The sequence below is a fragment of the Grus americana genome, chromosome 17, assembly GCF_028858705.1.
Source record: "Grus americana isolate bGruAme1 chromosome 17, bGruAme1.mat, whole genome shotgun sequence".
Lineage (NCBI taxonomy): Eukaryota > Metazoa > Chordata > Aves > Gruiformes > Gruidae > Grus > Grus americana.
Window position 1 is genome coordinate 785,259 of NC_072868.1, and position 27,937 is coordinate 813,195.

The following is a 27,937-nucleotide window of genomic DNA, read 5'->3' on the forward strand; positions in this document are numbered from 1 at the left end:
CTTCCCTGATACTAACTTTAACCTGGTAAAAGTTGTCTGTGAGCCATGTGTGTGCGGGTGAGTCCTTGTGTGCTCCCTGGGAAAACCAGATATTAGGAATGGGCAGCCTACCCCACCCCAACCTGGTCCAGGTGCCCTGGAGAGAGCTGCTTTGGCAGCAGGATCCTGGCTCTCCTTTCTGCTGGGGAGCCCAGGAACATCCCTGCTCTGTACAGCCACCCCCAGGAACACTGGACCTGCAGCATACACCAGCTGCCTGCTCGCTGTCCCACTGAAGAGCCTGTGTCTGGCTTCCTGCTGTTAAGAGATGAGGCTTGTGAAGCAAGGCATGGCTGCTCTAAAGCTCATTCCCTTTGTGCGGCTTGCTCGGAGCACTGGCTGCCCTTCCCTGCCCCAGGAACCGTCCTGCTGGCCCAGCGTCCCGTGCTCTGAACCCTACCCGAGCCCGAGTGTTTGGTGCCTGTGAAGTAACAGGCGGAGTGGTGTCAAAACAGCAGCTGATGGGAGCAAAGGCCGGGGCTGTGGGACTGAGCCACCAAGGCTGATGGCAGCGGGGTCCGGCAGCCCTTGCCTGGGCTCTGGAGGGGCAGCAGGGTTGGGCTGCTTGCTCGCTGCGGCACCAGGCTTCCTTGGCATCCTTCGGCCCTCTTGTTCAGCTGCTGGCAGCTGCCTGTGCTGCCACCATACAGAAGGTGGTGAGCGTGCTGGGACCCAGGCCGCTAAATGTGCGTGATCCACAATGTACGATGTTTGGTTTATTTTAACAAAAAAAAAAAAAAAAAAAGCCCTGAAACCCCAGAGCTGCATGGTAGGAGCTAGGTGCCAGGGCTCAGATTGCAGGCCTGGAAGTTGTTTGCGTTGTGTGAGCTCTGTTCTGGGGCTAGCCTGCAAAACCCCTCGGTATCTGCCAAGTGACAAGTGGGGGACTTAGTTAAGTGTTAGGGAATGAGCCCTCAGGGAAAGGAGGTGACGGGGAGAGCTCTGTGAGCACAGAGGGGACCCTGGGGAAGGGGTGGCTTGAGGGAGCTCATGGACTTTTGATGATGGAAAGAAAACAGAGAGCTGGAAGAGAGTGCTACTGCCTGCAAGGGCTGGAGGGCCCAGGATCCATCTGCTGGGTTACTCCAGAAGAAAATCTGTGACTGAAACTCTGGGAAGCAGACCCAGCGTCTCCTGCCCTGGGAGCTGAGAGGGACTGGCTGGGCTCTGCAGGACCTGCTGGGTGCAGGCTGGGGCTGGCGGGTGAAGGCCAGCGTGCTCGGGTGCTGCTGGCACGGATGGGTAAGGTGAGCACCTTGGAGTGCTCAGCCCGGAGGCCTCTCTGAAAGCTGAACTGAACCCAGATCTCCAACACTTCTGGCTCCGAGCAAACCCTTGGGATGGGGCTGCTCTCTGCTGGAGCCCGGCAGGATTGTTCTGAACTGCTGCAGCCGCTCGGTCTGAAATTTCCACCTGGTCCTTCCTGGAGAGCACCACTGCTGCAGCTGCATGCATCTTCCAGCCTGGCTTAGCCCCTTGTCCTCCGGGCCCATCTGGGGCACCTTTGGAGGACTACAGGAAGGGCTGGCAGGCTTAGTCATGAGAAAGAAGTTCTGTGTCTTGTTCACAGATGCCATCAAACTTCTCCCTGCTCAGCTGGTGGCATGGGTGCCTTGCCTTACTGCCACCCAGCTTGACCCCACATCCATGTGGGACGTGCTGGCCTGGCCCGTGCCTTGTAGCCGGGATCAGAGTTAGAAGCCTTTGCCTCTTGTCCTTGGTGTGGTGGGCATGAGCCATGGACCAGCAGAATTGGTGCCCTCTTGCGCTGGCCTGAGCGCTGCCCACCTGTAGGACCCGCTGGGCTCTCCCCTTTGGGAAGAGAGGTGCTGGGTCAGGGGAGAAGTGGCTCTGGGTTTTGGTAAGGTCTGGGTCTAGAGGGGAGACATGATGGGGGGTCGCAGGGCCTCGCTTGCTGGCGGTGCGAGCTGCGCCCTTGTGCCAAGCGAGTCTGACAGCTGCAGCGGCAAGGGGGGCTCTCGTGTGGCTGTGGCTCGTGGAGTGGGGTTTGCACGGTGCAGGAGGGAAACAAGAGGTAGGTGTTTGTGGGGTTTGTGTTGGAAACACTTGTCAAATACTTCTGGGCTGTTTGGCGCCCGTTGCTGGCACTGTGGGAGCAGACAACTGCTGAGGGTTGGCTCCCCAAAAAGCATCTACTGCCTGGAACAGGGAGCTCTGGGCAAACCCCGACAGCTCTGTCAAATGTACTGCGGCTGCTGTGGGGAGGGCACGTGGCTGTAACCTCACCATGTCCCCGTGACTGTCACAGCTGGTGAGCGTGTTCGTCCTGCGGAGCTGCAGCAATGCCCCATCCACCCCGGATCGGTGCCGTTTCCCATGCTGACCTCACGTGTGGCAGGGCTGCTGCTGGCCTTTCTACCAACACAGCACTGGCGGGAGGGAAGCAGTGACCCGGCTTTCTCCTGTGTCTTGTGGTGTCCAACCTACGCCCAGTCCCCAGAGAGGCCAGGCCTGGGCAGGCGTGTGTCTGAGGCCCCGGTCCTGAGGGTGCGTGGCAGCCCGTGGGGTGTGCTGGGTGTCGTGTCTCTGCACTTGGGCGCAGCTGCTCAGGCAGTGCCTGCGGGGAGCTGTGACCAGCGAAAAGGTGCCACTGGCCAAGCCGCACCACAGCCACAGGGTGCAGGATGCTGAGCCGTGGTGCAGGGAGCCTGGGGGAACAGTCTTTTCCCCAGAAAGCTGTCGGGGTGCTGCATTGCCACAGATACCTCGTTGGTCCCCTCCATCAGTGGGGGACAATGTGGGGACCTGGTCGCACAGGCAGTTCTGCCTCTGGCGCTGTGGTGCTGCCAAGAGCTGGACTTGCAACTGCAGCCCCTCGGGCCAGGCCTGGTACAGGGGGCTGCTTGGGAATCACCTCTGCCTGCAGCCCCCCCTCCTCCTGTGGAGGCACAGGCCTGAGGAGGCAGCCAGCCTGCTGGCCCTGCCCCAGCGCTGCTCCGAGGGCTGCTGCGGTTTGCTGGGGAGATGGTGTCTGCCAGCATGGCTCTTCCCCTCCTTGCTTTCCCCTCATCCCCCTAGCAGCTCTTCCTTGACAGTCGGACTCACAGCCCACCTCAAGCTCCTGCATCCTCTCCACGGCTCTTACTGCTGTCATGGCTGCTTGGCAGAGGCTGGTTTGTTTACTGCTTCCCGCTGCTGCTGTGGGGTTGGCAGCATCCTACATATCTCTTGGGGTGCCCGGGGTGGGTTTGGGGCTCTGGGGAGGTGGAGTGTGTCTCCACTAGCCCTGGATGCGCCACTTCATGCTGGGACTGTGACTGCAAGGTTGGTCTTGCCCAGCAAGGTTCAGGTAGCACCGAGCTGCGGGGAGATGTGCGGTCGGGCTCCTTGCCGTGGCTCAGCAGAGTGGATGTCCCCAAGCTTGTCCCTGAGAGCGTTTCACTCTTGCAGCTCTGTTGCTCTGAGCAGCAGTGGGGTTGGCTCGGCCTCTTGGAGGGGTGATGTGGAAGGATGGAGTACCTCAGGTTCACCAGTCTCTTTATTGTGAAATTTTTTTTTGTGTTGTGTCTTGCAGAAATAACATTCATCCCAGATTTGATGATAATGAAAATACAGAAAAAAGAAAAGCAGGTTTGTGACCCTCTCTCCTTCTCCCAACTCAGCTGGCAAGGCCTGGGAACCATGTCCTGTGTGTGAATTGTCGGTGTGGTGGGAAGGGGACCGGGGCGGGGAGGGGGGGGCCCTTGCATTTCCAGACAGGGCTGCAGCTCAGTGCGCTGAAATTTGACCTGAGCTGCAGCCTAGAGCTGATGAGTCTGATGTGGGCAGTTGAACAAGGTGGGGTTTATCTTCAGCAATGGAAATGTGCTTGATTTGCTTCTGTTCCCTGTGGAGGAGCAATCCTTCTTTTCCCTCAAAGTCCCTGGTATTGGTTCTTGTTTGAATCTCATCACATATATATTACAAAACTGCATGTTTGCTGTGATTACTGCTCATAACATGATGCTCCAGGACTAACACGACTGGGCAGGTTGGGGAAGATGACATCTGCGGGGCTGTGAGAGCTTGGCCAGGGACTCTTCCCTTGCTCAGAAATAATCCCATCCCACCAAGCTGCCATTTCTGAATTGCCGCATCGGATCATAACTACCTGCTGCTCCCGGAGGAGATTTATGAGCCAGTGGTCTTTGTATTAACCGTGTGCAGAGGAAGAACCTGACCATCGGCGCTGTGATAAGGGGAGAGGACCTGTTACATGCATGGAGACTCGCTCTGCCTGCCGGGGTGAAATATGGCTGGAGGTATAAAACAAACCGGTCCACCCGGAGCTGATTTGTGTCTGTGCTGCTTTTAATGGGAAACCATTAAATTGAACACTGAGCTAAGGGATAAATCTGTTGGAGAGCATGAGCTGGTGCCATTTCCAGCCAGCTCTGAAGCAGCGTCTTCGTGCTGTTCAGGGCAGCTGCAGAACGTGCCGTCATGGCAGGTTAATGGGGAGGAGGAAGGGAGGGAAGGGTTTGGGAGAGGCGAGCGTGCTGTTAGAGCTTGCAGCAAGCCAAACGCTGCGGATATAGGAGCGAACACAGAGCACCGATACTGTAGGAAGTAGTGGGTTTATCTGTGTGTCCTAAAGATTCTGTGAAGAAGCAGAGCCAGCCTGAAGGTGAGGAGGAGGGGAGCACAGCAGGTCTTGCATGCCAGCACTGCTGGATCACTCCTGCCGGGGCAGGGGGAAGGCCTGGAGGAGAGCAGGGCGCTTTGGGGCACGGGTGAGTCATCTCCCTCCTCTGGTAGCGAAGCCCAGGTAAGAAATGCCCACCACTCCGTTGGACTAATGTAGCAGGTTTGGCTGCTCTGGAAATGGCATTACTGAAATGACGTGGGTTTTAAGCACAGCAAAACCATCCTCCCCCAGCGTTTGGAGATTTGAGAGGGCTCAGCTGCCAGTGTTTTGGGTAACTGCCCCTGCAGATAAAGTCTGGGAGATAAAGGCATGCCAGTGTGAGCGAGGGGGGGTAGGGATCGAGCTGCTCATCTCCTGAGCAGTGTAGGACGATCTGTGCAGCATGTCACGGAGTGGGCTTCAGCGTTCCGGCAGTCACCAGCTCTGCAAGGGCTGTGCTGGGGTGTCCCCAGGAGGGTCTGGGCAGCAGTCAGGAATGCTGCTGTGAGTTCAGTGTTTGGAAGAAAGCCTGGCCAAGCAGGGTCCTGGGGGTACTCTGGGTTCCTGGTTGATGTGGTAGAGGTGGGGGCCACTCCCCGAGGTGGGTGGCTCCCTGCCATGCTCTGCAGAGCCTGCTGAGCGGCGTTGGAGGCAAAACTAGCAAGAGGTGCCATTCCACATCCCCCTGGACACCTGCACCCAGGAGCTCTCAGACCTTGTAAACAGACTCCTCATGGCACCGAGGAGGGCTGTTGCCTTCAAAAGGCCGTTGAGCAGTCTCTCTGGAGAAGGTGAGATGCTCGCGTGGTTCCCAGGGCTCTCAAGGGCCACGCGCTTCCATATGTGTCTCCCTGCCAGCCTCTCACCTGCAGAAGCTCCATCTTGGTTGTCATGTGGGTGTAGGTTCAGGCCCGTGGATACAAAGGCTGGCAAAGTGCTGACACCCTTCATTTTGGTGAGGGATGGCAGGAGAGCTTTCAGCTTCCTTTGGGGAATGGGTTGTGGATGTGCTCTCTCCTTTCCCAAGTCCATGGCTGCCCTGAGCAAGCACCTTGTCCTGCCCACGTCCCGTGCCAGTGGATTACAAATCCTGGGCTGGAGAGCTGAAGTCTTGCAGCAGGCTGTCCTGGGAGGAGCTCCTCTTTATGCCCCCTTGGTGCCCCCCGCAGCGGTGCCACCCTTCCTGCACCGACTGGGATGGCTTGGCGTGCAGGGCACTGCCAACTGGTGCACCAGATGAGGGGCTGTTGTTAGCGCAGGCAGGGTCTGTGTTTGCACGACTCTTCTTCCTTAGTAATGCATGAAAATCTGGTGGATTTGTCACCAAGCTGTGACTAACTCGTGAAACCTGTCACTTCCCTCGTGACTTACAAGGCTTCATGCCAGGGCACCTTGTCTGCTGGTGGAGGTGGGACAGGGGTGCCTAGCTACCACAGGGAGCAATGACAAGCGATGGATTTTCTTTGAGGGCTTCAGCAGCACCGTCATTCCCTGGGCTGCCTCTGCTGTTTGTGTCCTGGGCACTGAAGGGTCTTCTACTCCTGCTTATTTCTGCCAAGTTCTGACTTGTTGAATAACCTGAGAAATATTGAACTTAAAATAAATGCAGTTACCCCACAGTGCCTGTAAATCTCTTTATTCTACAGCCGTGGAATTGCTCCCATCCCGCACAGACTGTAAGAGCAGAGCACCATTGCTTGCCTCTTGGAGAAGGAGAGGATGGGAAGCCCTGTGACCCCTTAGCTCCTGTCTTCTCCTGGAGGGCTCTTCTGACTTTACAGCCTGGGCTTGGAGGCAGTGGGAATGGTCTGATCCCCAGTGGTGTGTGGCCAGTGGCGTGGTGAGGCAGTGGGGAACAGCCCACATCACAGTGAGGATGCATCAGGGCATGCGGGCCCCGGGAGTATCTGAGGGAGCTCTGCTTGCCTTTGCTTCAAGCACTGACTGCATAAAATTAAGGTTTTTCCTGAATTTTATGGGTCTAAGTGAAACGTGAGCTTTGATGTCTCACCTACTGCAAATGCTGCCAAGGGCTGTTCCTAGAGTTCCCGGGGCTGGAGCGGAGTCCTGACAGTGGTGGGAGCTGGTGCAGGGGAACAGGGGCTCCCTGGCCTGAGGGCACTTGTGGCTCTCAGACTGTCAGGTACGATGACCCTCCGTGCTGGGTGCGTGGAGGAGTTTTGCTCTGCCGAGCAGCGTGTGGGCACCTGCTCCGGTAAGGAAGGGAAGGAGTGCGGGGAGCTGCCAGGGTGCCCTGCTCCTCCACCCGCAGCCAGGAGTGCTGGTCCTGGTCCTCCCCCGTGGTCCCGAGGGCTCCTCGCCATGCTGCCGCTCTGGCAGCGTGCTGCTGCGCAGGCTCTCCTCTTTCCATGCTCTTTCCCTGCCTTCCCGCCCTTGCAGGGAGGACTAAGCAGTGAGGACAGCCTGGCCAGCCCAGGGCAGCAGCGTTGCCCTCTGCCCCCGCCGTGCCCTGCGCCAGGGCGATGGGGACACACGTGCCCGCTGCCGGGGCTGGCTCAGTCGCAGGACTATAGCTCGGTCCTGGCTGTAGTTGTTGAGGGCTGTGTCTTGGCAGAGTGTCTCGGGAATGGAGCCAGGCCCCACCTCCGTCACGCACATCCCATGGCGACTGCAGAGCCTGCTCGGAGACATGACGGAGGGTGGCACTTGTGTATTTTTAGCTTCTGCTGCATTGCATTAAGAGCTGGAAATGAGGGGTGTGGACACCCAGTGACAAGAATACAACAGCCCATGCTGTGCACACCACCGGTGGGGATTGCAGCTGCTGGAGAGGGTGGCTCAACAGCCTGCTAAAACGCTGTGTGTGGAACAAGCTGCATTTTCTGCTCCTGTCGTGGGGCTCTGCAACCGGCAGCGCAGATTGGGCCGGTCGTGCCAGCGGGACCATCTCGGGGAGGCAGAGCTGTGTGGTGGTGCCCATCTTGGGCTGCTGGCGCGGGGCCAGCCTGGCTGGTGGCTTCGGTCAGTGCCGTGGGGGGGAACTGAGCAGCTGGGGTGCTGGGCAGCCCCTGGCCTCTGTCTAAAGAGCATGGAAACCTTTGATGACCCCTGCAGTCAGGGACACCCCACATATAGGATCTCTGCGGGGTTTGGGCCGTGCCCTAGACCTAAATGCAGGGCTTCCGCAGAGGTGTCCAGCTGCTCCTGGAGGTCTATAGGAAGGCCAGACCCAGCCTGCAGCAAATGGCAGTGGAGTGGTGCTGGCACTTGTGTGCAAGATGGCATGTGGCACAGCCGCTGCTGCTGGCTCTGGTCCCGCTGCCCGGCAAGATTGCGTTGTGTGGATGTCGCCTGAGGCTGCTAGCCAGGGGAGCGGGCTTTGCTCTGGTGATGACCATTAGAAGGGCTCAGCCATGGCCTCTTCGCAGGATGGAGCTGCCGTTCAGACCCTGAGGCTGGGAACGCTATGCTCTTGGCTGGGGGGAAAGCCTGCAGGGCTCGGGGCAGGGCCCTGAGGTGCAGAGTGGGCAGTGGGGTGGACATCAGGCTGTTGCTCCTTTCCCCTTCCCACCCCCAAACTCCTGTGGTGCCGCAGGGTTTGGGTATGGAGCAGGAGTGATCCGCTTCGTCCCCATCACACCTCCCAGCAGTGCTGGCCTGTGACTTCTGTCACTTGGCCCCAGGGCAGCCTCTCTCTGCTCCTGCCTTTCCGGGCATCGCGTGGCAAGCGCGTAAACTGTAATCGGCACCACCTTTACGGGCAGAAGGTGATTCCGGGCTGCCCGGCCATGGGGTGGGAGCCCCGGAGTGCTGGAGGCAGGGAAGGTGAGGTGGTCTCGCAGGCCGTGGAGGGAGCGGGCTCTGGGTGTGTGATGGTTCCCTCCTGGCTGGGCACTGGCTGCTGGATCTTCTGCCCCATCCAGCCAAGCCTGACCCTTCTGCTGTTCCTCTCCCGGGTGCTTGGGCCCAGTTTTCTCTCATCTTCACCCAGAGCTGCCTGCTCTTCTCCACTCTCACTTGCTCCGTAGGACTCTTATCCCATAATGTCCTAGTGTCATCCTGTCCTCGCTGCCCTTTCCCTGTCCCCACCTTCTCTTTGCAGTTGCTGTTCCTCCTCGTTCCTCCTCTCCGCTGTTCTCTTTGCAGGCACCTGGCACAGGCAGGGCGAGGGTTTTGGACCCGGCTCAAACCATGGGCAGTCCCACTGGCCCCGGGCTGGTCGTGGGGAAAATGCTGCTGAACTTCACTGCTCCTAAGCTCCCTGCACACGTGCTAAGTGGAGTTTGTGAACTGTTCCTTCAGGTCCCTGCAAACCCAGCTCCGGTCTTTGCTGGAGGGCTTGGAGAGGGCCGGGGCGGCTGGTGCGTCTCACAGGCTCAGCAGCGGGGAGAGGGCAGGGAGCACGTCGAGGACCAGGGGCAGGAGGCACTTTGCCTCGCATCTCCTGGTGGTGTTTTCCCCTAAGTCCTGAATAAAAACTGGGAAGTTGAGTCAAAATGGGACTGTAAATGAAATGAAAGAATTTTAAGTTAAGGAAGCACACCATTAAGGCCCACCCTAACCTTGGCTTTGCCCTCCAATGGGGTCATGCAATTATAAGTGCTCTCTGTTAGCCTTTACGGCTCTCTGGGGAGGTTTTAAACATTTTTTTTTTTTTCCCCTGACCTTCTCTTTGACAGTAGTTAGACGCATGGGACAAGACTTCATGCTCCAGCTCCTGCTGAGGGACTTGCTTTCCTGTATGAAATGTAATTTACAGAAGATTCCTCTGGGAATAAGAAAAATGTACAGACATTACATAAAAGTGTATTCTGAAAATATAAAATCATTCCAATCGTCACCAAAAACATGCCAGTTGAGAGGGAGTGTGCAAAGGCACAGCTCTAATGATGAAAAGTGTACGGGGCGTATGGAGGCTGCTTGGGTATGGTACCAGAAGTTCAGAGATGGGCATCACCCACCAGAACCTGGAAGTCATCGTCTTTACTTCCCCCCCCTCCAAAATACCCCAGAAAAAACAAAAACAGGCATGTAAGAGGACATGTAGAAGAGGCTGTTCCATGTAAAATGATGTTTTTCTTTAGCTAAAAAAAGTTGTAGTAAGAAAAAGGACACATATTCTGGGAATTTAAAAGTAAACTTGTAACAAGGCAGGACTAAAAAGATTTTTAGGAGCCACTTGCTAAGGACACAGAGTCTAATAATAATTTTTTTCCCCAAATATCTCAGGACTAAAAAGCTTTTAAGAGGAATCACAGGGTAAATAAGCAATTGAAGTGTCAAGTGAGTGTTCATGGAAATGGGGTGTTGACTCCCAACCCAGAGCCATCCCTGATGCCGGACACATCGGAGAGTTGCCCTTAAATTCTAGGGTTTGATAAAGACATTTTTGAGAAAAGTAACACAAGCCACCAGGCTTTGATGGTATTTACTCTAGAATTGTAAAGGAGCATGATGATATGGTGGGAATTGCTAATAAATAGCGTTAGGGTACATCACCCATCGGGGCCACGTCCATGGAAGGGGAGTTGTAGCAAATGTGAAATTAAAGGCCAATAGGTTTACTTGGGTATTGAGTAAACCATTGGGAACTATAATAGACACTTTATCTATGAAAATACTACACTGGTGAATAGTCAGTGTGGCTTTTGTAAAGCAAAGTTAGTCCTTGCAATCTGCTGGGGATTTTAAAGATAGACAGGTCGCAGTGGGGGGAGATTGGTCTGGGCTGGTACAGTGCTCATGGGCTCCCAAACAACTGCTGAGAAAGTTTCTCACCAAATGCTTTTAAAGAAGTTAAGTATTGTCCTGGTAAGAGGTCTTTCTGTGAATTAGTGACTGATTAAAGAATAGGAAGCAAAGTACAGGAAAAATGGCTCTGCTTTCACAGCATGGAGCAGGGGAGAAGGCGCCAGCTGATTCCTGCAATCGTCTGAGGTGCTGAAAAGGAAATGGAGTCTGAAAAGTTGAAGAAAAGTCTTAAGATGTTCCAGGTTAATGCATATGAGGGAACCAGCCACGCATGTATCTTCACTCGGGGCTGTCCCCTCTCCTGGAGGAGACTGTAGAACACTGGCAGAGGGTTTGGCATCTGCCTGCAGGCTGTCCCAGAGGCACATTCAGCCGTTCGGAAAGGGAGAAGGAACAGAGCAGAAACCCTCCTGCTGCTGTGTGGTATCTCTCCGATACTGCGTGCTTTCCCACTGCCACTCTAAAGCTGGTGGGGTTACAAGGGATGCAGAGAAGGATAAGGCAGATGGTCCAAGAGCTGGCCCAGCCTGCCTGCGAGGTGATGGTGACTTGTCACCTCTAGCTTAGTTGGGCCAGGAGAGCTCTGCAGGGGAAGGATGTGATGGAGAATGGCAAAACGGTGAATGGCACAGAGCGGGTGACAAGGAAATCATACTCCCACACCTTGAGAACTAGAAGCCACTTAGGAGGGCAGCACGATTTAAACAAAATTAATGGGTAATACCATACCAGTTTGTAGTACTGAAAGCCACCGGGCGCTTTGGTGCCCATGGTTACAGGTGGGTTCATGCAGCTGTTAGCTACCACGGTCTGGGTGCAGTCCTGCCGCTGGAGCTCCCGAGCCACAGTCAGCCTGGGCGGATGGGGAGGCAGAGCGCACCGCCTGCCCTGCCCCTCTCCTGACCCCCTCGGGGCCAGAGCACTGGTCTAGAGCAGCCCTTGGCTAGTCCAGAGCAGCCAAGGGTAGCCCACCTTGCCCACCTGCTGCAGCAAGTGTCCTGGAGCTGCAATTTGCCAGGTTTAGGCTCCTGAAGCTGGATGTGTTTCTCCCTTGCGAAGGGAGTCGGAACGTGGCAGTGTGTCACTGCTGGCTATTGCTGCAGACATGGTGGCCAGTAGCCCAGGCAAAGCCGTGGGCAGCCTGATGGCTCGTGGAGACGTGTGTCTCAGGCCACTCAGCCTGGAGGTTGCCGCTGCTGCAGTGCTCCCCACGGTGCTGTGTCCCCATCAGTGTGACACGAGTCCTTCAGCTCCTCGCCATTTGGAAGCAGAGGTGGTGGTTCCCTGCAGCACAGGGGCAGCAGCTGATGCTCCAGCGCCAGTTGCACGGGGATGGTGGGCTCCTGCCTGCTGCAAGGGACTGGCCGAGCTGCCGCAGGCAAGCTGCGAGTGTGCTTTGAAGCCACACAGGAGCACAGATAATGCTGGCACTGCTTTCTCAGGCTTTTCCTGTTGACAAGAAGCCAGGATAAACTGAACCTCATCAAGGGGAAGTAGGAAAAGCCCATTCCCTGGCTCACAGCAGTGCGCCAAGCTCTGACTGCAAATTTGTACTCGGCAGCAGCTTGCCATGGACTTGTAGCAGCATGTCATGGAACCTTTTCCCCTCAAGACAAACCAAGCAGCCATAGGTTCAGAAGGGTTTCTGGGGCTGGCAGTACCTTGCCCACAAGGTGTGGAGGACCCCGGTTTCCCTGCACCTCTGTGCTTCTGCTGCCCGTGCAAGCCCTGGCCATGAGCTGCTCGGTCCCACAGGCTGGGGTTTGATGGCCCTTTCATGGCCTGACCTGTGCCAGAAGCTTCTGGCTGCTCCAGCTGGAGGCAAGTGCTGCTGCCTGGTACCAACACTGCTTCCCAGACACAGCAGGCTGTCACGTCTGATGCCCGCAGGGTGCCCCATGGCAAAGTGCTGGCACTGCTGGACCTGGGGGCTGGTGTGCTGGGGTGGACACGTCTGTGCTCCCACCGTGATGGGCTTGCCTAGAGACTGGAGGGGCTGTTGGCATCCGAGAGGTGATGCAGGAGGAGCAGAGGGATTGCTTGCATTTTCACAGACCTTCTGACAGCTCGTGGTTGTTTCTATAAAGATTCAACTTTGTGTTACAACGGGGCTTGTGGCAGGCTGGGATATCTTCATCAGCAATCACCGAAATGCCCTTTCGAATTTGCCTAAGCAGCACAACGCAAGCACGAGGCAGACCCCACAAAGTAGGTCACGATTTGAGGCCTGCTCTCCTGACAGCTTTATCAGCACATCTCATGCGGGGAGGCCTGAGGCTCCTGCGGGCAGCGGCCGTGCCAGTGGCGAGCGGGACCTGCCTGGGCTCCGTAGCCTGGGTTGGAGCTGCAGATGCAGACAGCAGATGGGGTAGGGGGGAGCTTTGGACCACTTGGCTGGAGTGCAGTGGTGGAAATCATGAGCCAGTTTCAGCACTCCCTACTCCAGCTAGTTTGCTGGGAATTGCTGATGCATGCAACGAGAGGGACCCACATCCCCATGCCTGGCCAGCGCCGCTCAGCTCCCCCAGGCACAGGCTGTCAGGGACAGAGCTGTGCCAGGTGCTCAGCGCTGCTCCCAGCCCATTTCTGGTCCAGGGCTGTGGTTGAGCCAGGGAATCCCTCTCCGGCAGGGCAGGTGACATCGCCTGCTCTTGGACCGCACCAGACTTGCGATCTCCAGACTTGTTGTTGCTGGTTGGGTGGTCTGCCTGGAGGCAGACAACCCCTTGCGAGACTCAGGGCTACAAGCTGTGGCTGGGAAGGAGTAGTTCACCCTCCTGCTGTGCAAGGATGCTGAAGATTTGCTTTCCGTCTGGTATCTGCACTTGGCTGCTGTTCAGCGCAGAAGCAAAAGGAGATCCAGGCTCTTGGGGGTCTGTGAGCTTTGTAGCTAATCCAGTAAATTGTTCCAGCTGATCCCCAGCTTGCAAGATCAGGAATGCAAAGGCTGGGACTGATCCTGTTGCTCAGTGGCAGCACCTACAGTGCTGCTTTTCTCCTGGCCCAGAATAGGTTCCCCTTAACTGCTTGGGTGCATCTTGATGGCTTGTCTGTGTGACGGGATGGCTGCTCTGCCCCGTCCCAAGCCGCTGGAGCAGACCGGCAGGAGGGGCCAGGGCAGAGTGCAGGAGGTGGCCGCATGCGGGCAGAGGTGCCGGTGCAGCCTGCCCAGCTGATGCCAGACATGCTGGCACCCCGCTCACAGGTGGCTGCAGGGGCATCAGGGTCTTTTCCACTTTGCAGCCTGTTTCATTTAATGCTGCCACCTAATCCAAATCAGAAATCCGAGTGTACAGAGTGCCCCGTGCCTAGAGCAGCCCGAACAGGCTCTAGTCTTTAGCCCACAGGATGTAAATGTTTACATTCTCCCACAGCTCTGGGGTATCTGCAGAGCCGGATGCGCTGGGGGTCTGCAGAGCCAGGGCATTGCTGCCAGAGGCACTGGCACCTCAGCACCAGGGAAGCAGCTTGTGAAGGAACCAGCACCCCTGGCCTGGGGCAGCCATAGGTGCAGGGTGCCGGGGCAAGCACTGTACCGTCCCCGCAGGCACGCCGCTGCGGAGCGCTTCCCAGGCCACTTGCCTGCCACCCCATGGCTTCCCTTGGAGGAGGTGCCACCTCCAGGCTGGTGGGATGGGCCTTGTCTCATGGGACAGCCACCAAACCCTGTCTGCAGGACAGTCACGCTGCTGGGCCTGGTCTGGTGCTGACCTGCCAGCCCCGCGGCAGTGAGCCAGGCCGGGGGTGGCCGCAGCTTCGCTCTGGTTGTGGCCGAGCTGTGCATTGAAAGGAGCAGTTAAGCAGGTGGCTGTGGGCGAAAAGTTTGCCATGTCCTGTGAGGGCTGTGGGGTTTGCTGTCCCACTCCAGGGCTGGAGGAGCCACTCAGACTGCCTGTCCTGCCAGGGCAGTGGGCAGAGACCTGCCTGGGCGCCCAGCGGGCTCTCAGCAGTACCAGGACGGATCGGTGCTGGCTGTGTTCCCAGCTGCTCTCCGGGGCCCCCCAAACACAGGGCAGAGAGAGGAGGGTGCAGTGTGCTGGCTGAGTGCGCAGGCAGGGCCAGGCGCTGCCCGTGCTGGGGTGCTGGGATGGGAACTAATGGGCAAAGCAGCTGAAGCGAAGCCCAACGTTACTTTCCCCATCCTTGCTGCACTCAGTTACGCTTCTACTGACCCTTTGTGCATCCCTTGCTCTCTCCCCCTCTGGCAGCTGCTGCAAGGGATGTTTCTGGTTCCCGTGGCAAATTGTCATCCACAGCTCCCTTCCTCAGGCTGTCACCTGCCAGCCATGCCGGCCCAGGCTGCTTTCAAGGAGCCGGGGTTGGTGCTCATGAGCCTGGGCTCCTTATCACAGATACTTCTTTTCATGCTGTTTTCTGGCTGGGCCTGCCGTGGTGGAGCGTGCTGGGGAGGCAGCTGAATTCCTTTCAGTGTCCAGTGCTGGAAAGTTCACAGGAAGTGAAGGAAGAGCCGGAGCAGGAAGAGCAGCTCCGCTCTGCTGGGCTGGAGGCAGCCCCGGTGCCCAGCAGTTCCCGGGAAAGGTGCCGGTCTAACCACCCCCTTCTGCCCGGAGCTCTGCCCCCAGTGACCTGGGGGCCTGCTTCTTGTAGCTGGAGGCTGCAAGGCATCCTTAATTCCCTCTCCCCGCCCTGCCGGGACAATGCCTGGCTCTGGGCAATGGACAGAGGTGGCCTGCAGAGTGGGGTGTGGAGTGTGTGACCAAAGGCAGGACTGTGCTTGGGGGCACAGCAGAGGGGCCAGCTGCCTCTGATCTGGACCTACGTGGGCTGGTGGGGAACCGAAAGGCCTCTCTAACCCGTCAGCTTCCATCGGGCAGGGAAGGGGGGGGGGGGGTCCTCACCTTTGAGCTGCATCTGCATGTGGTAGCCATTAGCCATAGTCCCCCATACACTGAGGGACGTTGCTCACGCTGCACCCGCGTGATGAGAGCGTCCCCCCTGCTATTTCTGTACGTGGCATTTGCTTCACACACTGTCTTTCTGTTCTCTCTGCAGCCGCCAAGCTTAAAAGCGCTGAGCTGCTCCCCAATGTCGGATGCCTGGGAGTGCAAGGCTCAGGACCCCTTTGCCAGCAGCGAGGAGCAGGACGAGGTGCCCCACCAGGTGACAGTGGCGGACACGGACACGGGCGGCCAGTGCCAGTGCCCAGAGGAGGAGCCCGACGGGGCTCCCCAGAAGCGGACGAGCACCCAGAATGGGATGCAGGACAGTGGGGGCGGGGGCACGGGGGTGAAGAAGAAACGGAAGAAAAAGGATCTGGGAGAGCAGGAAGGGGGAGAAAAAGCAGCTGTGGAGGTGAAACCAAAGAGGAGGAGAGAGCCTAAAGAACCAAAAGAGCCTAAAAAGGCTAAGGAGCCCAAGAAACCGAAGGAGCCCAAACAGAGGGAGGTGGCCAAGAAGCCCCGGAAACCTCGGGAACCCAAAGCCCCCAAGGAGCCTAAAGACAAGAAGAACAGCTCGGAGCCTGCCACCAGAGCAAGACCCAGGAAGAGCAGGTGGGTGGTGGTGTGACCTTGTCTCTGTGCCTGGTGTGGATGGGGCTGTGGGCTTGCAGGAGCTTCGGCAGAAAGAGCCGCTGGGCCACTACATTGCAGGGCGCGCAGGCTCCCCGTGCTGAAGGCTGGACGTGCCAGCCCGGGGCCAGGAGGAGCTCTCTGGCCACGCAGAGATAGGACGGGTGGATGCCCTTTTGGGGATGAGGCCTGTGAGACCCCAGATCCAGCAGAAGACCAAAGAGTCTTGGCCTCTCCTTGGCCTGGCCTTTGTGCCAAGTGTCCTTGGGGCAGAGGGACCGTAGGGAGGTGTCTCACCCGGACAGCGAGGTGCTGCATGGCAGAGGGCCTGCCGTACTTGTTTTGGGGTCCGGGCACAGGGTGGGTGATTGATACAAACCTGACCCTAGGCTGTCAGTGCAAGCGAGTGTCCCCGCACGCCTGGGGGCTGGCAGCCAGCCTCCCCTTGGCTCAGGTTTGGGAGGATGGTGGGGCACATGCCGTCTCCCCTCCCTCCCGGGAAGCAGGACCTGTCCCTCCCTCGCAGCTGCGGAGCTGTGCTGGCAGCCACGGCCGGCAGTGGGGGGAGGCCCGAGGATGCCCTTGTACTGCACGGCCCAACGCCACCGCCTCCGGTAATTCCTCATCCTTTTAATTAACAGGCTGATTGGCCAGAAGCTCTGATTTCTTAGCTCTGATTTCTTTTTAATTGGGAATGTGTGCGGATAGCAGAGCAGGTCTCAACAGCACCAGTGTCATTTGGTTTACTGTCATGGACTGGTGAGAATAAGTGTTTTTGGAGAGTCCTGTACAAAGCAGGCCAATTGATTGGAGCTGGGTCCTCCTTGTGTACTGAAAATAATCCATACGATGAATATATTTCTACTGTAAATGGGATTAATACAGGAGCCAGCTGGGAATTTTTCACCAAGCCCTTTCTTTGTTAGAAAACACCAGTTTAGCAGAGCTTCTCCAGGGCACTTTGGTGGAAACGGTCACCAGAATGGGGCATGGGATCTGCCCACTCCGTCCTGCCGTGGCTGACCACAGGACATGTGTGCAGGGCGAGGACTAAGTCCCGGCTCTTCCACAGCCCTGCTCCTTTGGAGCTCGCTGGCAGCCGGATCCCGGAGAGGCCAGGGCTGCGGAGCCAGTGCCAGGGTGGCCGTTAGTGCCATTGGCGTGGGCTGGTGGTGAACAGAAGAAGGTGTTGGGGCAGCAGAGCTGGCTGGCGGGGAGCTCAGCACGGCGAGAGCTCGGCGCCGTGTCCCCGGTGGGTCCCTGAGCTGTGCAGCGCTGTCACTTCTGGTCTTCCTTGAGCTGGGGCTCTGCAGGAGAGGAAGCCAAGCCCCTATGTCATTGTGGGCTGGTGAGCAGAGTAGATGGGGATGGACAGATCAAGCGGACAGAGCTGGGAGGGTGAGGGGAGGGCTCCTCAAGGCCCCGAGGAGGGCTGCAGCAGGGCGGCTGGAGGTGGAGAGGGAAGGAGAGGGGCTGCAGGCAAGGAAGGGAAGGATGAAGCCCGTGTAAAGGCAGCATTGGGCACCGAGGAGGATCCTGGGATGAGGGATGCAGCTAGCAGCTTTTCCTAATGACACCTCTGCTCCACCAGCAAGAAACTGCCGTGTGGGCAGTTCACAGAGGTCCACCCCTGCGGTGGGACCTTTGGTACCAGACCAAAGCAGGGGAAACCTGGGGAAGAGCAGACCGTGGAGGCTTGGGCTCCTGGAGGCACTCATGGCTCTTGTGCAGGAGCTTGTGCCCCCCTGGCAGGTCCCTTGGCTGCCAGCAGTGCCTTCACAGGGTGCTGAAGCAGCCCATGACAGTGTGACCTGCCATGGGTGGCTGGTGGGCAGGTCACGCTGCTAGACATGCGGATTGTGGTGGAGTAAGCCCAGCTGCAGAGCTGGAGACCCTGGTCCCTCCTGCAAAGGCACGGCAGGGGCTGGGGGTACCAGGAGGGGGGTGAAGGGGGATCTGCTTGCTGTGCTGGGGGCCAGCGTGCAGGGCCTTGGGGAAGAGGTCACTTCATGTAGAAAAGATCAGTTAATACAACTCCATAACATGTCATGCAGCCAGAAGAAACCATGTGTGGGAGCTTGGGAGTGCTACAAAGCTCTGTGCTTTCCTGATGCCCCATCCCAGTGGAGCCTGGGCCTGTGGTGCTTCCTCCTGCTCACCTGTACCTTCCAGGAGATCCTAGGTCCACCCCTGCTTCTTGGAAAGTCCAGCCCATGGGTTCTCCGTGCAGCTTCCCCCCTCTCCGCAGCCCCTCTTGGAGCCTCTTCTCAGACTGTTGCCTCGGCCTCTGGGTCAGCCACCAGCAAATCCACCTACGGGTGTCAAGGTGGAAGCTCTGCAGGGAGCAGGGCTGTGTGTCCCTCTGCCCACCGCCCGGGACAGAGACGGAGAGGTGGGCTGGGGGCCCCTGGCAGCGCAGGGAGGGAGAGGCGAGCGGCAGGCAGGGTAAGCACTCTGTGCGGGTGAAGTGATTGCTGGGAGTCCTCTAAGTGGCAGATAATGGTGGCGTAATTTCTTCTAAATTATTTCTAATCATAGCCAACTACTGTTTCATGAATGAAGCAGTTGTTAATTGTGACTTACAAATCAATATCTTGGGAGTTATTGCTCGGGTGGAAGCAGCGCTCGCAGTGCATTTTCAGTGCCTCTAATTGAAGCGCGGGTGCACGGCCAGGGCATTTTTGGCCTGAACAGTGGATTTTTAACTGCTTGGTTTTTGCCGGTCCCAGGCAAGCAGTGATTTTTCTCATGAAACGGGGGTAAAATCTCGACACGGCTTTGAAACTAACTGCTCCTCTGCCGCTGTGCAGGTCTGGGATGTGGAGGGGGTGGATGGTGGGGCTGTGGGTGAGGAAGGGGACGTTGCTCAGCCAGGGACAGGCACCAGCTCTTTCAAATCTTTCCCTTAACAGTGTTCCTTGCAGAGGGCAAGGATGGATGGGCATGTTGGGAGCAGTTGTTTCTTACCCTGGTGCTTCCTAGGCACTTTCCCTTGCGCAGGCAGGTTGTGGTGGGTGCGGGGTGCGGGAGGAGGCCAGTGGGACTGCCGGTGCTTCTCAGACTGGGCTAGAAGGTTTGTGTCCAGGGTGCCAGGACACAGGTTGCCTCTGGAGCTGCTGAACCGTATTCCTGACTTTTGTCAGTACAGGACGTGTTTGTGAGTGCTCTGCTCGGAGCGGGCACCTTGTTGTCCTGGCCTGCTGGGGTTGGTGATGGGGAGATGCTCCTTGCACCCGCAGTGGACACAGGTCCCTGTCTCGTTCTCTCAGCTGTGGTGCAGGACCTGCCTTCACTGTGGAGACTTCATGGTCACCCTGCCTGGAAGGAAGAGGTTGGTCTTGTTCCTCCCAGCTCATCACCATGCCTGAGCCACTATCCGGAGTATCCTGACCTCACGCATCTGGGCTCCCCATGCCGAAGGAGCAGTGAGGGCTGGCCATGAGCTGCACCCCACCTCCCACAGCCCCTGTAGGGCTGTTCCCTTGGCTGGTGGGAGCCCCCGGTCCCTTTCTGTCCCACACCAGGCTGGGGCAGGTGGACCCTTTCATCCCGGTGTGCTGGAATTGGATGGAGAAACACTTGATGGTGATTAATGAGCATCACCGACTGGGATCCCCAGTGCTGGGGGAGGCTCTGGGAGCCTGGAGCTGCCTCTGAGTGGTCCAGTGGGAGCAGAGCCCTGTGTGGGTGCCTGCTGGCTCTCCCCCGGGATCCCTAGGACAAGATCTAACTGTCGGTCTGTCTTGGCAGCAAGGACACCCCTGTGGAGAAGAAGAAGAAAGGGAAGAGGAAAAATGAAATACCAGTGGACAGTTTGGATTTGGATCAGGATCTCCTGAGCCCATCCGTGCAGAGCCCAGAGGAGTCTGCAGAGTCGGCTGACAGCCAGGTATGTGCAAAGCCCTCGGCTGGCTGTCGATGGGGAAAATCCCGACTGCCTCTGAGTGGGAAAAGAGCTGGGCCCTGGCGTGAGGCGATCAGAGAGCACTTTCAGCAGCGTGGCTGGCAGACCCTGGACCCACAGGGGAGCTATCAGCTATCAGCTCCCCTGCGGGTCCGGGGTCTGCCAGCCACACTGCTTAAAGTCAGCTGGTGGCACTGGGTTGGGCGCACGCTGCTGCCCTGGGCGCTGCACGTCCCTCAGCCTTGAGTTTCCCTCTCCTCCATGGCTCCTGGCAGCTCCCCTTTGCCGGCACAGTGCGGGGATGCAGGTTGGCCCCGCAGGGCTGGGGAGCTGCGCGTGTCTCCGCAGGGCTCCTCTGCTTCAGGTCTCGGGGCTGTGTGGGTCGTTGATGGAGACCCCGGCACTGCGGTGATGGGTTTACCTCCAAGGGCTGCCTGTTCTTCCCACCACCTCCACCCCACTGGGGCAGGGTTGGGCTGGGCATCAGGCAGCCCTAGAGCTTTCCCTCCTCTGTTCAAGCAAGGAGGAGGTCCTTGGTCTAGCTGGCTCCCCCATGACTGCATTTTTCATCCCATGCACAGAAACGCCGCTCAGGAAGGCAAGTGAAGAGGAGGAAGTACAACGAGGACCTGGATTTCAAGGTGGTGGATGATGATGGCGAGACAATAGCTGTGCTGGGAGCTGGGCGAACCTCTGCGCTCTCTGCCTCTACTCTGGCATGGCAGGCAGAGGTAGGGCTGGATGTGGGACTGGGGTAATGGGGCCTCCCACCTCCCACAGGGTGTCCCAAGGGTGTCAGTGCTGGGGTTCGAGGAAGTGGGGGATCCCAGCACAAGGATAGGGTGAGGGTGTGCCTGTCTGGGAGGGCACAGGCTGGCTTTCCAGGGACTGTGAGTGCACAGAGAGATGGGCAAGAGGCGTGCAGGTCCAACTGTCCCCCTCCTGCTTGGAGACTAAGGCCTCTGGAACATGTCATGTAGCCGGATGTGTCCGTGAAGGCATGACCCACCCATTGCCATGCCCACCTGTAGCTCCTGTCTCTGTAGCTCCTGTCCAGGAGGTTAGTCTATTATTTTGGCTCTGCTAGCTGAGGGCTTTCTAGCTGCTGGGTCATCGTTTTCTGCCCACATTGCTGCTCTCCACCAGTGCCTCAGAGCACAGACATGCCCAGCCTGACACCTGCCAGCCAAGCTGATCTGCTGGGCAGTGTGGCAGGGATCTGGGCAGCGTGGTGGGGACCAGCCAGTGTTGCTGCAGTTCGGGCCTCGCTGCCCTGCCTCCTCCTCTACCCACTGGTCAGTGCTGGCTCCTGGTGGGTGCTGACAGCTCCTTCCTGCTGGTCTGCGTGTTGGATCCCGCAGCTCATTCCCTCTCTCTGGCTGCTGACAGGTATTAATGATGATCACTGATTGTTTTCATAGTGTTCCCTAGTCCCTCTCTAGTCCCCTCTTCGCAAGCCTTTGGTGTAGGTGTTAGCTCTGTTGTTAAGCCAGTAAGTAAGACCTGGCCTGATGGTCCCTGCGCAGCCGCACCCCCACGGGAGGTGCTGCCGGTGCTGCTTCAGCTGCTGCCCGGGGCCGTGTCCCAGCTGGGCTCCTGGCAGCAATCTCTCCAAGTGAAATTTTCCTAACAGCAGGTGGGAATGGGTTGCCTTTGGCATGTGTCCGTGCTGCCACCCTGCTCTCCTCTTAGTCCTGGACTTCCACCTCAATTTGTCCTGCTCTAGATGAATTATTAAGGCTGGTGTCTGATGGCAGCAAGGCTCTCAGCTGAGTGGCTGCTCTGGGCTCCTGCCAACAGGCTTGGCCGGGCCTGGCCGTGGCTGCTCCCAGGGTCGGGACTGATTCGGCAGGGCAAGGTGGGAGTGCTGAGGCCTCAGGACTGCTCTCCCCATGGCCTCAACTTGCAGCTTTGGATCCTGGCCACATTCCTCAGCAGCTCTCTGGGGTGGTGCAGGGCTCCTCCAGTAGCCCACAGACTGCCAGCGATGAGCCACGGACCTGTGTTAGCCGGCTGGGCTGCAGGTCAGTGTGGGAGCTCCCAGCCACGGGGCACTGGAGGTGACTGCGATGGCAGCACTGTGCCCTTGGACGTCTTCACACAAACCCTTTGTGGCCAGGGTCAGGCTGGAGCGAGCAGTGCCAGGGTGGGTGGCTGGGCATGGGGAAACGGGTACTGCGCAGTGACCGCAGCGGGAGCATCTCTGCATGCTCCCCTCACCCGCATTACCCTGGCGTGGGGCAGAGCTCCCCAAATAGGGCAGAAATCCCCCTCTGGGCCACAGGACTGGAGCTGAGGGGCCCGGAGAGAGCTGCTGTTGCCCTGCTCGCTGTGTTGCAGTGCTGGGTCCAGCATCCTGCCCCCCACTGCAGGGGGGTGCCGAGGCAGGAGGTTGGCTGAGGGCTGGGACAGGGAGCGGTGCTGCAGCCCTGGGCACCGCCTTGGGTTTCCCAGACCCTTTTGGGTGCGTGGTGTGGGATGCCCTGGCTCTCTGTCCCTTCCCAGCCTGCCCCGTGCCTTTCTCGGAGGGGTCCTTCTAGTCTGCAAAGGGACATCACAGGGCTGCTTTGCCTTGGACCAGACTCTGCCTCTGTCTGAAGGAGATGAAGGGTCCTCCTCCTCCTTTCTGCTCTGCACTTTGCTCTTCCTCCTGCTTCTGTACCATCTCCCAGCCAGGGCGGAACTGATATTTCTAATGCTCAAGCAAGCTCCACATTTTTGCAGTCAGTCCTCTCCCCTTAATCTTTCTGTGCGTCTCCTGCTACAGCGCAGACAGGCACAAGCCCGGCTCTCTTGTCCCTTGGCATTTGGTGGGGCTGGTCCTGCCACAGCACGTGGCTGGGAGACCCTTGACGCTCTCCCCCTTGCCCTGTGCTTGCTGTCTCAGAGCTGGAAGCAGGACAGTGTTGGGCCACCTCCAGCAAAGTTCATGTGCTCAGCGTGAGGGAGTGGGGTGGGAGAGCCCATGGGTGGCAGCAGAAGGTCTCTACGGCCTCGTGGGGTGATTTCCTTATGGCAGAGTCGAAGCCTGCAGGGGGAAGGAGGTGGCACATTGAGCCTGCTGGGAAGAGTTGCATGGACAGCGGTGGGCTGAGGTGCTGTTGCCCGTGTCCTGTGGCCATGGGCAGGTGGTAGCCACGGAGGATGCCTGTGGCAGGGCCCGACAGCCCTGCTCTGCTGTGGCCCTTGGGGCCATCCAGCACTGTAGGGTTGTATAAATGCCAAGGCAAGTCAGAGATCTGGCATGGAGAGTGGCTAGGAGCAGGAGATGTGCACGTTCAGGTGCATTTCCTTCCTTGAGTTTTGGGGCAGAAGTGCCCATGCTGCCTCCTCTTTTCTGGGAGACTTGCCACCCTCTCTGGCTGCCCTCGTCTAGTTGGAAGGACCAGCACAGCTAAACACGACGGTGCTGTGGCCTTGCTGGCCCAGGGAGTGCAGGCGGAGGGCTGGTGTAGCTGGGCATGCAGCACCTGCACCCTCGCACCCAGCAAGGGTTCCCCAAGCACAGCTCTCCCGGCTCCCACTGTGCTGGCTCTGGCTGGTGGGCTGGGAGAGGAGCAAGCGGCCGCTGTGCTGGGAGGGTGCCAGAGGCTGAGCCGCACGATGAGCCGGGAAAACAGCGCTCTGCTCTCCTGTCCCCAGGAGCCTCCTGAGGATGATGCCAATATCATCGAGAAGATCCTTGCCTCCAGGATGGTGCAGAAGGAGGTGAGTGCAAAGATGTCAGTGGGGCTAGAGGTTCCTGGGCAGAGGAGACGGGACCTTGCTGCCTTGTGCAGCAGGGACAGGAGACGTAGCAGCAGTTGGTGCTGCTGTGCCATTCCTTGCACTCGCTCTTCGCAGGGTGCTGCTGGGGTATGCCTGGACTGGTACCTTTCTGGGTTGGGGATCAACATGGTGCCTCCCCTGCCCTGGGCACCAGAAAGCCTCTGGAGAGGAGTCAGGCCTGGGCTGATGCCCAGGAGGTGTTTGAGTCCCATGTGCTCACAGGGGGGTCTCACACCACGTTCCCCAGGGCCACTGAGCCTCTGGGGCAGGCAGCATGCCGAGTGCCTGGCCATCCTCGCTGTCCGTGGGGCTCAACCTGCCTGGAGCCTGTGGCCGGGCAGGGGTCGCCTGTCTGTGCCCAGGCCACAGAGGATGCCCCCCGGTTTCTGCACAGGCTCTGACTGTCACTAACTCTCCTTCCCTTGGTTTCAGGCTCATCCCGGAGGCCTGGCGTTTGAGATGGAGGAGTTCTACGTTAAGTACAGGAACTTGTACGTGCGCCATTGTGGTTCTCTGTGCCACGGCAGCGGGCCCTGTGCGTGTAGGAGCGAGGGCTGTGCACTCCCACCTCTGTCCCAGCCCCAGCTGCAGCCCCAGCATCGCTGTCTTGCTGCCCCTGTCCTGCTGAGTCAGCCCCGGCGGTGGGCAGCAGGAAAGCCGCTGCACTCAGACCTGGCCATGGCTTCCTCCGGTTCGGGGTTTCACAGGGCGAGGCGTAGGCTGGGTGTTCCTGGGTCGCTGGGAGATCCCTGCTGGTCTGCGTGGCGGATGGGGTTGGGCCCAAAGGCCTCTCTGGTCACCTTTTGTTGATTTTTTTTTTCCCTCTGCAGCTCCTACCTCCACTGTAAGTGGGCAACTCTGGAGGAGCTGGAGAAGGACCCCAGGATCTCCCAGAAGATAAAGCGCTTTCGGAACAAGCAGGCTCAGATGAAGCATATTTTCACAGAGGTGAGAGAGGAGCACAGCAAACAGCTGTGCCCGACCCTGGCACGCCTGGGCTTGGTGTGGTCCTGAGCAGACCAAGAGCCGAGTGCTGCCCTGGAGACTGGCTCCAGCGCCAAAATTCAGGGCTGGGGGTGAGGAGGCAGGGCTCACTGTGTGGCTGTGCCTGCCCTGCCTCAGCTCTGCTGTGGCTCAGTGATCCCAGGGTGCCGCCCAGGCCCTGCCCGTGCCCCCTCGCTGACACTATGGCCATGCCCAGGCAGCAGCGTGGCACCTCAAGCTTCCAGGCTGGTTTGAACCAGGGGCAGGACACGAGGGTGGGGGTGCTGGAGCCAAGGGGCCACGACAGGGCTCTGAACACCCATGGTGTCACTGGCAGAGGTACGGGCAGGGTGACAAATGGCACTTGCCAGGCACCACCAACCCTGAAAACGTTGCTCAAAGGGAGGGAGGGCAGCATGTGGTGCTGGAGGTGCTTTCATGTGGAGCAGAGATGCTGTGGGAGAGAGTGAGCTATAAATACTTGGGCTTAGGGCAGCTCCTGCCTGCTCTGCTCTATAAGCAGATTAATCTTGTTTAATATGAAAGGTGTTCTGTAATTTATCTTGCTGCTCTGGAGATAGTTGTTGGATCTCCTCAAACTGTCCCTTACAAGTGTAAATCAGGCCAGTAGGCTATGAACATTTCTCCATGGATGTAGTTGGAAAGCTGGGGGTGTGTGTCAAATTTCTCACTCCTGAGTCTGTTTGGGGTCTTTCCCAGGATGCAAAGAAAAAGCATGTGTTGGAACACACTGTACCACTAACAATCTAGCAAGGAGCAAAAGCTCTGTGACTAACTGGGGCTCAGGGAGCTGTGAACATAGAAGCCTGTTTTTTCTCCTTCCCAAGCCCTAGACGTGTCTCTCCGAGGACCATGGCTAGTCTAAAGCCTGCTCCTCCCCAGGTGTTCCTGGCAGGAGGACAAGCCCTGGCCCCATCAGTGGTTGCTGCTGGTGGCTGCTGAGCTGAAGGTGGGGAGAGAGAGAGGCAGAGACAGAACAAGGTGTCGTCCCTTGCACAGGAGTGGAATTCATCGGGTTTGATGTGTGGCTTTGTGCCGTGGCAGTCACAGCTCTGGGTGCTGCACGTGAGCTGGAGCATACAGCTCAGGGCTTTGTACCTTGGGGGCAGATGGGCTGGAGAGGCCATTCCTGCCTCCCAGCAAGGGCAGCGTAGAGCCTGTGGCCACTCTAAAGCAAGAGTTTTGCCTTCTGCAGGGCTCCTGTGTCCTCCCTGCCCAGAGACAGATGTCATGTACCTGCGTCCAGGGCACTTGGTGTGCTGTGCACAGCTAGCAGCATCCTGGGGACAGATGTCCCGCAGCTGTTTACTCGTGCCTGCCATCTGTTTAACCCTGGAATCACCTTGAACTTACCTCTCTTTTTACTCTTTGCCGTCGCAGCCTGATGAGGATTTGTTCAACCCGGACTACGTGGAGGTAGATCGAATTCTGGAGGTGGCTCACACGAAAGACCCTGACACCGGGGAGGTGAGTGGCTCCATTGCTCGCTTGCCCCGTGGAGGGAGGGAGGCTTGGCAAGAGGCTCAGGCCCATGACGTGCATTGCGTGTCATCTCTGAGCACCCCGAGGCCTTCCCAGCCTTGCACGGCCTCAGCCCCGTCCCTGGGGGTAAATGGAGGGCTGCTGACCATCCCTGTGACTCGCTCGCAGTCGCAGGCTGCACCCGCATACTGGGGCTGAGCGGCTGTGAGCCCTGCGCTGTCTCTGAGCCCATCTCTCCGCACTGCAGGAGGTGACTCATTACCTGGTGAAGTGGTGCTCGCTGCCCTACGAGGAGAGCACCTGGGAGCTGGAGGAGGATGTCGACCCAGGGAAGATTAAAGAGTTTGAAGCCCTCCAAATCCCCCCAGAAACCAAGCACATGGTAACGTACCCAGAGGTAACGTACCCGGCTGGCAGCTCACTGCCCTGGGCAGGTGGGGACTGTCTCTGTCTTGCCGAGGTCCAGCAGTGCTGACCTTCTTGTCCCTGCTGCTGCAGTGCAAACCCCATATCCTCCCCTCCAGATGGGTTAGTTAGCAGGATCTGAGGGTGGGATCTGGAGGCCAAGACCTTGCTGTAAATCAGCTGTCAATGACTGTTCTGAAGTGTTGTCCTGATGCGCAGCCCCAGAAGCAGGGTCTGGCCTCACTTGCGCGTTAGCCTCTTCCTCTCCATGGACCTTGCTCCTGCTCTCTCCTCTTAGGAGCGCCCGGCATCTGAGTCCTGGCAGAAACTGGAGAAGTCCCGGGAGTATAAGAACAGCAACCAGCTGCGGGAGTATCAGCTGGAGGGAATGAACTGGCTGCTCTTTAACTGGTATAACAGGTGAGGAGGGGCTGGAGCCCTGTGCTCCCAGGGGGAGTCCTGCTGGCCCCAGTGTGTGTGGTCATGGGAGCAGCAGAGCTGGGGGAGCAGAGCTGACAAACGGGCCTGACAGAGCAGCCGCTGAGACCTGCCAGTGCTCGAGCTGGCAGGCAGCTGCCTGAAAAATTGTGTTTGGTTTAGCTTTGCAACTGAGTCTTTAGGAATGTTTCTCCCTGGTAAATGCTGATGGGTCTTGGAGACAGTAGGGTTTAGATGTGGGTCCAAGATACACCTGATTTTTGTGTTGGCCAGGCTACTGGTGACCCATTCCTGTGGCAGGAGTGCAGGAATATGCATGTTCTCAGCTGCAGCAGCCCATCAGATGCATCTTTCACTGGCTAGCGTGCACCCAAAGGACAGCGTCTTTCACACAAACTTTGAGTCCATCATCTTGCAAGAAATTGGATGGTCTGGCTTACCCAGACTGGTTTGGCCACTGTGCCAGTGTCCCCCCACCCTCCACGCTGTAGGGTCAGAGAGGTGTGGGAGGAGGTGATGTGCCTGATGTCCCTTCGAGGAGATGGTGGCAGGGTGGTTCCTGTCCCTGAGAGCCACGTTCACCTGCCCCTGTCCATCCCTGCAGGAAGAACTGCATCCTGGCTGACGAGATGGGGCTGGGGAAGACAATCCAGTCAATCACCTTCCTCTCAGAAATATTCCTGATGGGGATCCATGGCCCCTTCCTCATCATCGCACCTCTCTCCACCATCACCAACTGGGAGAGGGAGTTCCGCACCTGGACAGAGATGAATGCCATCGTGTACCACGGCAGCCAGATCAGCCGGCAGATGATCCAGCAGTACGAGATGGTGTACAGGGACACCCAGGTGACTGACACGCACAACACTCCTAGGATGTGTCCCCCAGCCCTGGCTTCCTTTACTTGGGAAGGACTGAGCTGCATGTGGAGCTTGTGGTTCATCTGGAGAGGGAAGGGTGGTCTTTTAGGACCCCTTTGCTGGCATGGGCTCAGGGTGCACTGCGTGTGAGTGAAGAACAGGCCCA

General features: G+C 58.2%; 1 protein-coding gene across 4 annotated transcripts in view; it reads left to right on the top strand.

Annotated features, from left to right (window-relative positions):
- CHD6 (chromodomain helicase DNA binding protein 6) overlaps positions 1-27,937 on the top strand; it is a 90,808-nt gene that overhangs the window by 28,219 nt on the left and 34,652 nt on the right. For 2 of the 4 annotated variants that reach the window (XM_054845816.1, XM_054845813.1), the window contains exons 2-12: positions 3,575-3,630; positions 15,392-15,891; positions 19,660-19,798; positions 20,395-20,544; positions 23,456-23,521; positions 24,014-24,072; positions 24,412-24,529; positions 25,967-26,053; positions 26,316-26,465; positions 26,772-26,893; positions 27,516-27,759. In XM_054845816.1, coding sequence (XP_054701791.1) covers positions 3,598-3,630; positions 15,392-15,891; positions 19,660-19,798; positions 20,395-20,544; positions 23,456-23,521; positions 24,014-24,072; positions 24,412-24,529; positions 25,967-26,053; positions 26,316-26,465; positions 26,772-26,893; positions 27,516-27,759 — 1,668 coding nt within the window. In that variant the 5' untranslated portion in view covers positions 3,575-3,597. Of the gene's footprint in view, positions 1-3,574; positions 3,631-4,206; positions 4,302-15,391; positions 15,892-19,659; positions 19,799-20,394; positions 20,545-23,455; positions 23,522-24,013; positions 24,073-24,411; positions 24,530-25,966; positions 26,054-26,315; positions 26,466-26,771; positions 26,894-27,515; positions 27,760-27,937 lie in introns of all 4 variants that reach the window. The other 2 variants (XM_054845814.1, XM_054845817.1) reach the window with 2 other exon arrangements.